The 13,830-nt window shown below is 38.8% G+C and overlaps 1 protein-coding gene across 1 annotated transcript in view; it reads right to left on the reverse strand.

The window, feature by feature from the left end:
- PHF3 (PHD finger protein 3) overlaps positions 1-13,830 on the reverse strand; it is a 103,455-nt gene that overhangs the window by 49,390 nt on the left and 40,235 nt on the right. The window contains exon 3 of the mRNA XM_065888765.1: positions 1,173-1,334. Within this exon, the coding sequence (XP_065744837.1) occupies positions 1,173-1,334 (162 nt within the window). The remainder of the gene's footprint in view (positions 1-1,172; positions 1,335-13,830) is intronic.

Below are 13,830 nucleotides of genomic sequence, written 5' to 3' on the forward strand. Positions count from 1 at the left end.
GAGTTCCAGGAAGCAAGAGTTGACAAAATAAAGAGGAAAATAATCAATGAAATAATTCAAGAGATTTTCCCAGAACTGAAAATGGAGCATCACTTTCAAATTTCTGAGGAAAAACAATTTCCAACCTTGAATTCTATGTTCAATCAGACCGTAATTCCAATGTGAGACCATATTAAATACATTTGCAAACATACAAGGTTTCAAAAATATATATCCATATTCCTTTTTCTCACAAAAGTACTAGAAGAGGTATGTCACCAAACGAAGGAGCTACTTCAAAGAAAAGTAAACAGAAACTGCAATACAGAACACAATCCTCAGAAGAAGAGTAAAGAGCTCTCTGGACAACAGCTATGCATCTGACTTATACAGAACTAACACAACAGTGCACACAGAAGCATATCAGAAGGGCCCCAGAGACACTTCCTCAATAAGATGAAAATGACAGAACACCTGACACGCACAAATACCTTTAAGAAAGATTCAGACAACTGGCAGAGTAGTTGGGGTGGAATTACTGATACGTACACTGAAAACTGTGTGCGTGAATGCATAAAACTATAAGCAAATGAACAACAAAATCAATTATTAAATCAGAAAGACAAAAAGTTGTATAGGAAAAGCGACTATAATTCACTAAATGGGTCACCACTAACAGCATATTGAGTCACAATAAGTAATTACTACTGATCCTACAAAATTATATATCAGAAAGATGAGAAAGTGTTCTTTTGTGTGATGGGGGAACAAGAGGAGGAAAGAATGCTAACTTCACCATCCAGAATGGGAAATCAATGAATACATACATCAGAATAATCAAGCAGTAGCAAGATACATATGTTACTTAGAGACATGGAAGTAAACACCAAAAAATTAACAAAACCAGATGAAAGCGGTAATAGTAGTTTCCTCTGGGGAAAGGGAAATAAGTAGTAGGATGGCAAGTATTGGAATCTCACAGAACTAGTCAACTCTTTAAATCATGTGAATGTGTGATTTCAATAAAAATTTTTTAAAATCATACCAACAAATTGATACAATCTCAAAGTTGATTATCAAAATGCTCAGATTAGCAAACACCAAGAAACTACTATCACTGCTCAGCAACTTTACAACCTATCACATCTGTCCCTACACTTGATTTTCTAGCTAGTCCTCTCTGGAAGGATTACCTTGTGCCATTAAACGAGGTGATTTTCTTGGTGATCTCACTGAATTTTCTTCTACTTTGTCCCTCAAATTCCTGTTAGGTAAAATCAGTTCTTCTTCATCAATGGTATCATTGCCACTTTCTTTTACAACTCCTTCATCCATAATATCGTCAAGACCAACAACTAGAAAGAAAAACAAAACAAAATTTTTTGAAAATATTGGTGATGTTAAGTATTTAAAGGCAGTACAGAAAACACTGTGAAGCAGTTTAATGTAATATCAAGTAGTCCTGAGAATCTAGGTCTATTCCTAAAATGTGATAATGCCGCTACCAAGCGCGCAGTCAGTTTTACAAACTTCTACCGTATGAGGCAGCTAGTCAAAGAGAAGATGAGCTGTAATTCTTCTTGACTTGACCTCCACTATCACTCACTGTCACTTATCATTCACTGTACCTTTGTGAACATCATAAGCAGCTACACCTGGATACTTAATTATCCCAGTTGGTTAAAGTAGTACAAAAAAGAGTAAATACCCTGAAAAGCTTATGATTCTAGGTTCATGCTAGAACCAAAAGATTCTAGTTCTAACTGTAATCTATTCCTTGAAGACTTTACGCTACATGTGTGAGAGTAACGGAGATATACTCTTAAGTTGTAGCAAGCACACACACACGCACACACACAGAAATAAAAAACATAATGTAACTTCCCCTCCCCCAAATGCTAGGAAAAATAGGTGTTTAAATAGAACTATACAATTAAATTACCTTCCCCTAGTCAAAAGAGAGATAGAGTCATTCATTTAACAGCAGGGGAGGGGGCATGGAAAAGGACTGGGGAACACTGTATTTATATTATCAACAGGCTTATTTCTGTATCTAACAGATGTCACTTAACCAGCTGACATACAGCAATTCTAAATGTGCAGTTGTATGAAATCTTGTAAAAAGAATGTGATTATTTAGATCATACGTCCTGGTTTCAAGTCTCTGCTAAAACATTTAAATAAAACCTGACTAAGTCCCTTAACCTCTCTAGTTTATCTCTTAAATGAGAATAACAATACCTGTCCTACCTACCTCACAGGGCTGTTGTGAGGATCAAGTGAGATGATGTATGAGAACTCACTTTGTAAACTTTAGAGCACTACACAAATGTTAGTTATTATCTTCATCCTAGGGGTTAGGAGGAACCTCAAGAAGTTATCTAGTCCTCATCTTTGTATCCAAGTAGAACTTCATTTAAGAGTTCAACAAGATAGTGGTCTATCCTAAAATTTAAAGAGAACAAAATTCTTTATAAATATACTTTCAAATGGTACAATCTTTTCGAAGAGCAATTTGACAACAATCACAAAACTGCTTATATACTTTGACCAATATATTATAAAGTATAGACGAGAGAATAAATTATGAAAAAAAATTCTGGCTAGAAAACATAGTGTGATCCTTGTTAGTAACAGACAAATGAAATGTTGTATAGGTACATTTAGACAAAAATGATTAGCAGGAAACAGATGAAAATTTTAACAATAGCTATTCTATAAAAGATAAGTATTCTTTTTTCCTATCTTGCACATTTCCTGCTATATGCATGGAATTACACTCAAAAACAGAGTCCATGCTTTTAATCACTACGTTATAGGCACTAAAAGCTTAGAGAAGAAGAATGTATCTCAGGAAAATTCATCAGGACTCATTTAAGATATAATTAGGGGAAACAGGTGGGGAGTTCGGTTAGCCGGCTACTCCACCATGATGGAATACTTATGCTGCCACACATTCACACACATTCTCAAAGAATTTTTAACATTAGATTAACAGTTCCACCACGCTCATTTTAAAAAGCGGAAGTCATGCATTATATGCATTACAAGTATGCAGAGACAGAAACTGATGGGGAAAGGCACCACTGTGTTATCAATGACCATCTAGCAGTTAGGTGGGGTAAAGAATTGGGGTTTTTTAAATCACTGTTATACTGTCTCTGTGTTTTCCACATTTTCTACAATAAACATGAGTTTTGTATTGTAATCAGGAGAGAAATAATTCAAAAAACAGTCCAGGAGAAAGGTAATTAAAATCTGATTGACAGTGTTCGTTGGCAGGGAGTAAAAAGGTGTGTTACGAATTTTAGGGCTATATTGCAAAGCAGAATCAACAGGATTCAGCAAAGCCAAATCCAAAGGTCAATTGTTAGATTTTATCTTATTCCACTTCCTGGCAGCAGCCGACACAGCTGACCCCTCACGCCTTCCTGAATCCCTTCTCCTCACTTAACCTCTGAAATCACACGCTCCTCCCTCACAAGCTACTTCTGCTCAACATGCTTTATGGAGCTCTTCCTGCAGCGATCACACAGGACAGGACCTGAGGGCTCAGTACTCCCACCTACCCTTTATACGCACTCCACCCTCCCTAAATGATCCCACCCAGTCAATCTATACAAGCGTGACTCCCCGAAGTTACGTTCCACAGCCCCAAGCTCACACTGGACCTCTGGAAGAGTGTAATTTGACCTGTCCACTAGGTTGTCTACCAGGTTATCTCAAGGTTAACAAATAGAAAATAAACACTGATTCCACCCATTCCCCCTCCCCTCAGTAAAACTGTCCTAAGAGAGTCCCAGTAATGGAAACTCCATTCAACCAGCTCCTCTCTCCTCATATCCCACATCCAAGAGGTCTGCTCAAGCTGCTAGTTCTATCTACAGAACACACCACCCGCCTGATCACCACTGATCACCTCCACAGCTCACGTTCTACTCCACATCACCATCTTCTCCCACCAAAACTACTTTAAGTCTCCTAGTGTCCCACGTTCCTCTATGGCCACCTCCTACACACACATGCACACACACACACATACACTCATCACACACACAGTTTATTCTCCACACAGTCATAACTATATTTTAGAGTCTTCTAAAATATAAAGTTGTATCACGTTACCATTCTTCTGACAAGACCCTCCAAACCCTTACGAACACACTCAGATGTATGTTAAAATCCTAGCCAGGGTCTCCAGGGTCCTGAGAAGGGCTTCCCCCACCAAATTCCCTGACTTCTCTCCTACCACTGACTCACTGTGCTCCAGTCACACTGGTCTCTCCGGAACACCTCAGGGTCATTTCACTTGATCGTCCTCTGCCTGGAGCGCTCTCCTCCCAGACAGCTACATGGCTCACTCTCCCGCTTCGTTCAGGTTTCACTCAAAATCGACCTTCTCACAGAAACCTTTCCTGAGGATCTTATCCAAAACAGCATTCTCCCACCACTGCCTCCTGACCCTTAGCATATTTTATCCTTTAAAATGTGTTTCACTATCCAATGAAACATGTAATTTTCCACTAGAATGTAATCTCTACAATCCAGGGACTCTGTCTCTTATTCACCACTGAAACTCCAGAACCCAGAGTCATAGTGGCTACTCCAGAAACACTTGCTAAATAAAAGAATTAGGGGAAACAAGGGACCTGGAAAATTTAAACTTTGATGATCCGAGAGAGAAATGTTTCAATTAACTGAAAGAGAGAAGTTAGAAAGAATAAATTGGAAAGTAAGGTAATGACTTAACTTTTTGAATGTTAGTGACATGAAAAAAAGAGCAGGCAAAAGAAGTATCAAAGTTATTAACACACCATCACAAAAGAAGGGTAAGGAGAATTTCAGAGATCGGGAAGGTTAACTGCTACAGAGAGAACAAAGGAAGGAGAAAAATCCACTAATGTGAAACACAGAAGCAGAGGACCAGATGACAAGAGGTTAAAAAGTGAGTAAGTGAAGAATGACAACGGCAGTTTCTCTTTCATTTATTTTCAAGAAATTTAAGGGTAAAAGAAAATGAAGACCATCGGCTGAAGGAAGTTAAAGGGATGAAAGATGATTTTTCTGTGTAAGTAAAAGAAACGGGGGGCGGGAGGGTGGAGGAGGGGAGGTGGTAGAGTCCCCTCCACACAAAAGAGGGAGTGAGGGAAGGAGAAGGGCGAGAGAATGGGCAAAGAGGGAAGAGGACAGTGGGAACGGAGGAGGGAAAAAGCAAGAGATCTGAGCATCTTCCACTGCTGGAAGTAACTCTGGGAGCTGAGGGATGCCTGAGGCCTCAGTAGCTTAAAACCTATTAAGTCAACAACCTACAATTAGAACACTTAAGACTGCATGTGAGATGCTTCTCAGAAGTGAGGTTTCCGAGAATGGCATCTTCTTTGTACTCCTGCAGCTCCTGGCAATGTTTCCTTCATCTCAAAAAGTCACCCTGACATTAAATCAAGCTTTAATACTGTCTCCAACATTTCCAGGGCTCTCAAGCAGAAGTAGGCCCCCAACAACCAAAGCAACTACTTAACCTAGCTGTGCCTCAAATTCTTCTATAAAATGGAGATCACGCTAGCAGTCAGAGGGGCGCTGTGATGATTAAATCAGTGTGTGTAAAGGGCTTGGAATAGAACCTGGCACTTAGAAAATGCTGACTTCTGTTCACAGTCTCTCCCATCATGGACCCCACCATCAACATTTATGTATTCTTTTTCCCTTACTTTTTTCCCTCAACTCCTCCCAGAACAAATCAACCATTAAAAAAACTACCTGAAATTTCTTTCTTCTAATCCATTTATTTGATTAAAGTAATTCAGAGTACAGAATGAATTATCTCTGGCAAAACCCTCCTAATTAGGTATTTACGTTTTAAATCGTTTAACTTCCACTTAGCTTAACTTTCGTAGCTTCCACTAAGAAAATGAACAGAAAGAAGTGAAGGAGAATCTGTGTTCTTTTCAAAACACTGCTTATTCTCAGGGATCTCCCACATCTGCCCCTCCCACTGCTACAGGCAAACTAAGATTCAGTATTGGATTTCCAGTTTTTAAAAAAGTGGCCAGTCCTACTCAACACATCCACTAAAAAGGGAATCTGGGTTTATCAAAAAAAAAAAAAGCAGCGGCCTGAATTATGTAGGAGGCAAGCGTGATAATGTGGGAAAACAATATGTTTTTCCTCCCTCCCACATTTCAGAATTAGGTGTAATTCCCATTTTGAAATTCTGGCACAAAATCTGTAATCATACTCAGAATCTCCTTGAGCCTGAATGTAGATCACATTAAAACTCCTCCCATCCTCACCTATAAATGGCCCTCCTTAAATCTGCTGAGTCAGGCCTATGTGAAGCCCTCCTGACACAAATACTACTTTATTCAAATCCAGACTATTTAATTCACATCTATCTTCTTGAAGAGAGGAGGTAAATGAGATAGAAAGAATAAAACTGAAATATTTAAAGCTAAATTTACTGAATTTCTCAAAACTGGGATTAGTTTACATCACCTTATACCATACAAAAGGGAGAACCATAGTACAGCAGGGACTCTTCACATTTGACATGGCTTAACTCACGCTGGCAGCGCAGAGGCCAAACTCAACCACTTCTAGGACACTTATCTCCTCTATTATGAAACGTGGCACTAAATGTCAGACTTGAGGAAAAACTAAAGAGCATGATCTCTTTCCATTGTCAGGACAATAAAGGTTAGGTGTGTACTTTACAGGGCTGGGACTTGAAGGAGAGTAAGAAGTCACACAGACACATCCCCGCAACAGAGTCCCCACAGCTTCCGCCTTGAACACCGCAGGAGACCACCACCCAGCCCCTCCTCGGCCTCCCTTCAGTGAGCGTTCTTTCCTTTATGGATGATTTTATACATCCTTCCAAAAAGAGGCCAGTCAGATACACACCATCAAGTTGTGTTATATAAATTAGTCATTTGTGGGTGAATTTATCATTTTAGATATTATGTTTCTAAGTTGAACACCACAAATAATGTTACCTTTTTTCCCTCTTAAAATTCTTCTTTACAATAAACTTTAAAACACAGGTTTAATGAGTCAAAGAAGGCAAATTTATAGATTTTACCTTTTTTAATCTCATCCCATGGCTTTCAATAAAGAGTATAAACAATTTACAGTGCAAAAAGCTTCACATTAAGTCTCAATTAAGAACTTACTAGCACTGAGTTTCAGATTTTTAAAAGAAACACGGTGACTAAAAAAGCTTGACATATATACCACCTTTCTATATTTCTTTAGCTTTGCCTACTCGCCTACTCTCCTACTCAGGTCTTAATAAATGTGTTCCTCTCTCAATAATTTATATGAACTCTTCATATAATATCTGTGTTATCTATTTGATGCAAGTATTTTCCCTCTCTTACCTTATTTTAGTATTATCTGGTGTCAATTTTTTTCTTCAGAATGCTGCCTTCAGTTACTCCAACACTATTAAATTATCCATCCTTTCTGCTGAAATTTAACACATTCTAAAGTCTTATATTTAAACATGCACAAACATTTCAACTTTTGTCAAACTCAATTCATACTCTGGGAAAAAACTGATTAGTATTTCACAGAAAGGGGTTTTCTATCAAACAAATCTAAAAGAAAGACACTGGGTTAAACGGAGTTAAAACAGTTTCTTCACTGCAGATCTACAGAGCCTTCAATATGCTAAATAAAGGCATTTTATGAGGGAAAAAAACTGCACATGATGAAACTGTTTCCCAAGCCTTATATTCTCACACACACACCAATAAAACATACACCAAAATGCTAATGACGGTTATTTCAGAAAGGATTTTTCCCTTCTTCTTATTCACACTTTCTAATTCATCTCACATTAAAAATATTTTGTCAAAAAGAATTTTCCCCAAAAATGTGTAATACATGCATGAATGCCTAGAAAAAGAAGCTGGAAAGGTTTTCCATGAGGAGGGAAGTAGTATCATTGGTGCTACTTTTTAATGCTTTCCTTTTTAAGGTATACATGCATATGGTTTTAAAGAGTTGTGTCTGGTTCTCAAAAAGACACCCCTCAGAATGGGAGAAAATACTGGCAAATGAAGCAACTGACAAAGGATTAATCTCCAAAATTTACAAGCAGCCCATGCAGCTCAATATCAAAAAAACAAATAACCCAATCCACAAAAGGGCAGAAGACCTAAATAGACATTTCTCCAAAGAAGATATACAGATTGCCAACAAACACATGAAAGAATGCTCAACATCATTAATCATTAGAGAAATGCAAATCAAAACTACAATGAGATATCATCTCACACCAGTCAGAATGGCCATCATCAAAAAATCTAGAAACAATAAATGCTGGAGAGGGTGTGGAGAAAAGGGAACCCTCTTGCACTGTTGGTGGGAATGTAAATTGATACAGCCACTATGGAGAACAGTATGGAGGTTCCTTAGAAAACTAAAAGTAGAACTACCACACGACCCAGCAATCCCACTACTGGGCATATACCCTGAGAAAACCATAGTTCAAAAAGAGACGTGTACCGGGCTTCCCTGGTGGCACAATGGTTGAGAGTCTGCCTGCCAATGCAGGGGACACGGGTTCGTGCCCCGGTCCGGGAAGATCCCACACGCCATGGAGTGGCTGGGTCCGTGAGCCATGGCCGCTGAGCCTGCGTGTCCAGAGCCTGTGCTCTGCAACAGGAGAGGCCACAACAGTGAGAGGCCCACGTACCGCCAAAAAAAAAAAAAAAAAAAAAAAGAGACGAGTACCACAGTGTTCACTGCAGCACTGTTTATAATAGCCAGGACATGGAAGCAACCTAAGTGTCCATCAACAGATGAATGGATAAAGAAGATGTGGCACATATACATAATGGAATATTATTCAGCCATAAAAAGGAAGGAAATTGAGTTACTTGTACTGAGTTGGATGGATCTAGAGTCTGTCATACAGAGTGAAGTCAGAAAGAGAAAAACAAATACCATACGCTAACACATATATATATATGGAATATAAAAAAAATAAAGAACCTAGGGACAGGACAGGAATAAAGACACAGACATAGAGAATGGACTTGAGGACACGGGGAGGGGCAAGGGTAACCTGGGACAAAGTGAGAGAGTGGCATGGACACATATACACTACCAAATATACACTACCAAATGTAAAATAGATAGCTAGTGGGAAGCAGCCGCATAGCACAGGGAGATCAGCTCAGTGCTTTGTGACCACCTAGAGGGGTGGGATAGGGAGGGTGGGAGGGAGATGCAAGAGGGAGGGGACATGGGAACATATGTATACATATAGCTGATTCACTTGTTATACAGCAGAAACTAACACAACATTGTAAAGCAATTATACTCCAATAAAGATGTTAAAAAAAGGTAATAAAAAAAAAATTAGAGCACACTGCCAAAAAACAAGTTGTGCCTGGCTCTATAAAGTTTATTAAGAAAAACATTAATGCTCAGCACACACATCGCCCTTCACTTGCCCCACTGAACCTCAGTTACTTCACTGGGAAAATGCAGACATTACCATCCTTTGCTGAAAGGTTTCTGTGAAAACTGAATAAACTATTGCAGTTTCCTACACAGTGCATGACATGCAAACAATAAAATTGTAGCCATTATTACATCCTGGAAGATTTTTTTTCAAACAATTTTCTATAGCCCTAAGTGCCCTTCATTTGACCCCTTCCCAACTGTCAAAATAATTTCGCTTATTGCCAACATGACTCTATCAGGCTACTACAAGAGTGAGATGATAATCATTCCCTAAATTTTTAACATTTTAATTCCATTCTAAAATACCATAAGTTATGTACCTTTAAGGTAATTCCTTAAAAAATATTTATTGAGCTCCTACTATGTGTCGCACACTGGCCTAGATTATTCCATATACCAGTGATACAGAATTCTGAAGACAAATGACCTGGTTTCTTATATATATATATATATATATATATATATATATATATATATATATATATACATACACACACACACACACACACACACATACACACACAGTAAGAGGGTGGCATTTACACAGACTGAAATATAGTAAAGTTACACAGCAACCAAATGAACAGATTGACCTATTTCAATTCCAATTCAAACTGTAAAAAGAAAACAATGAGTGGGAACTGGGTAAATAACTGAACGCTGACTGCATATCTGGAAATATTAGAAACTATCTTTAATTGTTTCAGGCAGGATATTAGTGTTATTACTTTTTCTAAAATAAAGACTTCTTATATTTTAGAGATACATGCTGAAATATTTACAGATAAATAATATGACTTCTGGGCTATGCTTGAAAATAATCTTGGTTAGGGGGAGGTAAGGAGAAGTGAGTGGGGTATAAATGAAAAAAGACCAACTATTAACTGTATGAGTAACAGGTAGATGAGGGTCATTATACAAGTCTCGCTGCTTTGTTTGATGTTTTCCATAAAATAGAAAAATTTTTAAAAACTGTTCCCATGAAGCTTCATTTTAACGAGGGTGAGACAAATACATAAGATACGTGGCATGTTGGCTGATAAGCCATATGAACAAAAGGAAAGAGTAACGGAGTACAAGGAAGGGAACACAGGGTGGTCTGTAATTTTAAACCAAAAGGCCAGGGAAAGCCAGGAGTACTGGTTCCAGCTGTCTCCTGCACAAGAGCTCCCAGGCCAAAAGAAAGGAGCTTGCTGTGCAGGCTCAAAGGAGTCTGGGGATGACAACGCTGAGGTGACTTCTCAGCCAAAGCTGAACAAGTGGCGGGAGTAGCTTTCTAGCTAGAAGGCACATCAAGTACCTAGACTCTGAGGCAGGAGTATGCCTAGGATGATGGAAGAACAGAATGGAGTCAGGTCTGTGAGGCCAGATTAGGGAAAAGGGGGAGAAGGGCAGATAAAAAGAGAGAGGTAAGGCAGCAAGCTAAAGTCATCCTTGCAGGCCATGAGGACTTCAGCTTTTTCCTTTGTGTGAAATGGAAAGTTACCAGAGTGCTGTGAACACAAGGATGATAGAATCTAACTTTTAACAAGATTACTCTTGGTGCTCTTTTTAGAATAGATGGGAGAGAATCCTCAGGGGCAGAAGCAGGGAAGCCACTTCCAAACTAACGCAATAATCCAGATGAGAAATGGTAACCGCTAAAACCACAGTGGCAGAAAGTGAGACGTACAAGTTGCCAGATTCTGGATGTATTCTGAAAATAATACCAACAGGATCTGCAGATCAACTGAATACAGAACGTGAAATAGAGTACGTAAGAATGACTTCAAAGTTTTCTGCTGAGCAACTCGAAAGAAGGTGCCATTTCTAGAGATGAGGGAGACTGCAGGCGCAAGTGGTACAAGGGGGGCTAGGAGGTGGGGTACCAAGAATTCAGTGTTACATCTACAAGCCCAGGACACCTGAGGTCACGAGAAGCTAGGAGAGAGGCCTGGAGCACACTGTTCCCCACAGCTTTCAGAAGGAACCAAACCTGCCGACACTGTGAACTTGGACTCTGGCCTCCGGACTGTGAGACAACACATTTCTGTTGTTAAGCTGGGGTGATTTGTTAGGGTGGCCCCAGGACACTGACACAGCACTGGTGTCCCTTTTATATTTTTTTAATTTTATTGAAGTATAGTTGCTTTAAAAAATAAAAATAAATAAAAATTCAGTGTTAGACCTTACGCTTAAGATGCCCAAGAGACATCCAAAGAAGTAAACGCAGGGGTCTGGAGGATATATATTTGGGAGCTGAATTATAAAGCGTTTTTTAAGTCATAAAATTGTATAATATCACCATAAAAGTGAGTAGAAATAGAGAAGATGCCTAAAATCTGAACCCTGAGATACTCCAGTACCTAGAGGTCAGGAAGATGAAGAGAAGAATCAGAAGAAACTGAGAGGAAGAAGACAACAAGGTGAGAGAATAACCGTGAGTGGCGAACCAAAGATTGAACCTGGCAGAGTGACACTGCCTGCAACCCAGTGCAGCTGGTGAGAGCAAACTCAGAATTTGGAGGAGAGATACTGGGGATACAGAGCATTAAAATTTCTTCCAGGAGTTTTCTGTAAACAGAGCAAAAAGAGCAGGGCAAGACAAATACACTGATGAATAATTATAAAAGATGATGTGTGGTTAACACTGAAATTCAACTCTAAGGACTTTGACAGAGACTCTTTTCAATTCTATCAAGCACAGAAAAAAGTAGATATCACATCATGGTAACTACAAACCATATCCATGAAAAACAGAGAATAGAAACCTAATCAGAAAACATGAAAATCTAATTTCATAAATATCTATATCTAAATATCTGATTTCATAAATATCTCAATATGTACCTAAATATAGGATATAAGGGCAAAAAATGTACCTAAGTTTTTTTTTAATTACCAGGCAATATTTATTATGAAATTAAGGAAAATATCAAAATGTACATGACAAATTTTCAGTTGAATTAGCTCCGTTCCATATTTCTAAAAACAAGCAGAGAGAGGAGGCACTTGGCCATCCACCAGCCAATTCTGGAAAACTTACAGTGACCAGGTAAACACCATTAATAAAAACTTGAGTGTTCAGGGGGTACTGTGGATTATTTAGTTGCTTAAGGATTTGCTTCTTGGTTGTTTAAATCCTTTTTTTTAATCTCTTAGGGTTTCTTCTCTTCTGGTGGGATAGTATATGGGGAAATCGCTGTCTTACAGTTCATTTACACAGTCTACCAATTAGACTCAACTTGGGTGAAAAACTGAACATGAATGTATTCCCATAAATACAACCCGAGTTGATACTACAGTTGACCCTTGAATAACACGCGCTTGAACTGTGGGGGTCCACTTACACACAGATTTTTTTCCATAGTTAATACTCAGCATCACATGATCCATTGTTGGCTGAATCTGTGGACGTCAAAACGCAGATACGGTGGAACTGTGGACAGGAAGGAACCTCTGATATGGAAGGCAGACTGTAAGTTATACTCAGATTTTTGACTGCGCTGAGGGCCGGCATCCCTAACTCCACACTGCTCAAGGGTCAACTGTATTTATTAACACCGGATTCATTTAATCTGACAAAAGGACTGACTAATCAACACTTAAATTAATGTATACTTTTCATTTGCTATTTCTCTACTGGGAGTGTACTTCCCTTACCCAGGAATCCAGGATCTTCAAAGGGCTGGCCACTACATGGGTCTAAACATGTTGCTACTCTTGTGTCACCTCCACACGTAGACTTGCCCCGTTCAGCCCAACTCAAGTAGACAGTCTTGGCCACCAAACAACCAACAAGACAGTCTTTATCACCTTACATTCTACTTGGAAGCTCCAGGAGGACAGGGACTTTGTCTCAAACACAACTGTATCCTCCAGCATTGGCATATGATGGGTACGCAACAAATGTTTGTTAAATGAACAAACACTACCAACCACTTTTCACCAAAGCAAATCATTATACCTCACAACTGTGGAATCATGCGGTAAGCTGCTGATGCCTGCAATGCTATTTAATGAGAATATTACCATAAAACAGGAATTGGTTGAAAAAAATGTGACTAACCCTCTTACAATATGGATCTTAACCATTACTTATTGAGTTTCACATTGCAATGAACCAGATCCCAACTAGGCACTTTGTTTCATAACATTTGTTTGCTTTTACCCAAACAAGGCCAAGCAAAAAGTTCTTAGAGGATTACATATTTTTCAGTAGGTAAGACTGAAACAATTAACAATCTTAATCTTAAGCCCAGGACAAGACTTTTAATGATATTATACACAACATTAAATAGAATATAAACTCCACGAGGGCAGGAATTTGCCATTGCTTTCTGATATATCTGTAACTCCTATAACAGCAGCTGGAAATTACAGTGAGTGTTCAGTCCT

This window comes from Phocoena phocoena, chromosome 12, assembly GCF_963924675.1.
Source record: "Phocoena phocoena chromosome 12, mPhoPho1.1, whole genome shotgun sequence".
NCBI lineage: Eukaryota > Metazoa > Chordata > Mammalia > Artiodactyla > Phocoenidae > Phocoena > Phocoena phocoena.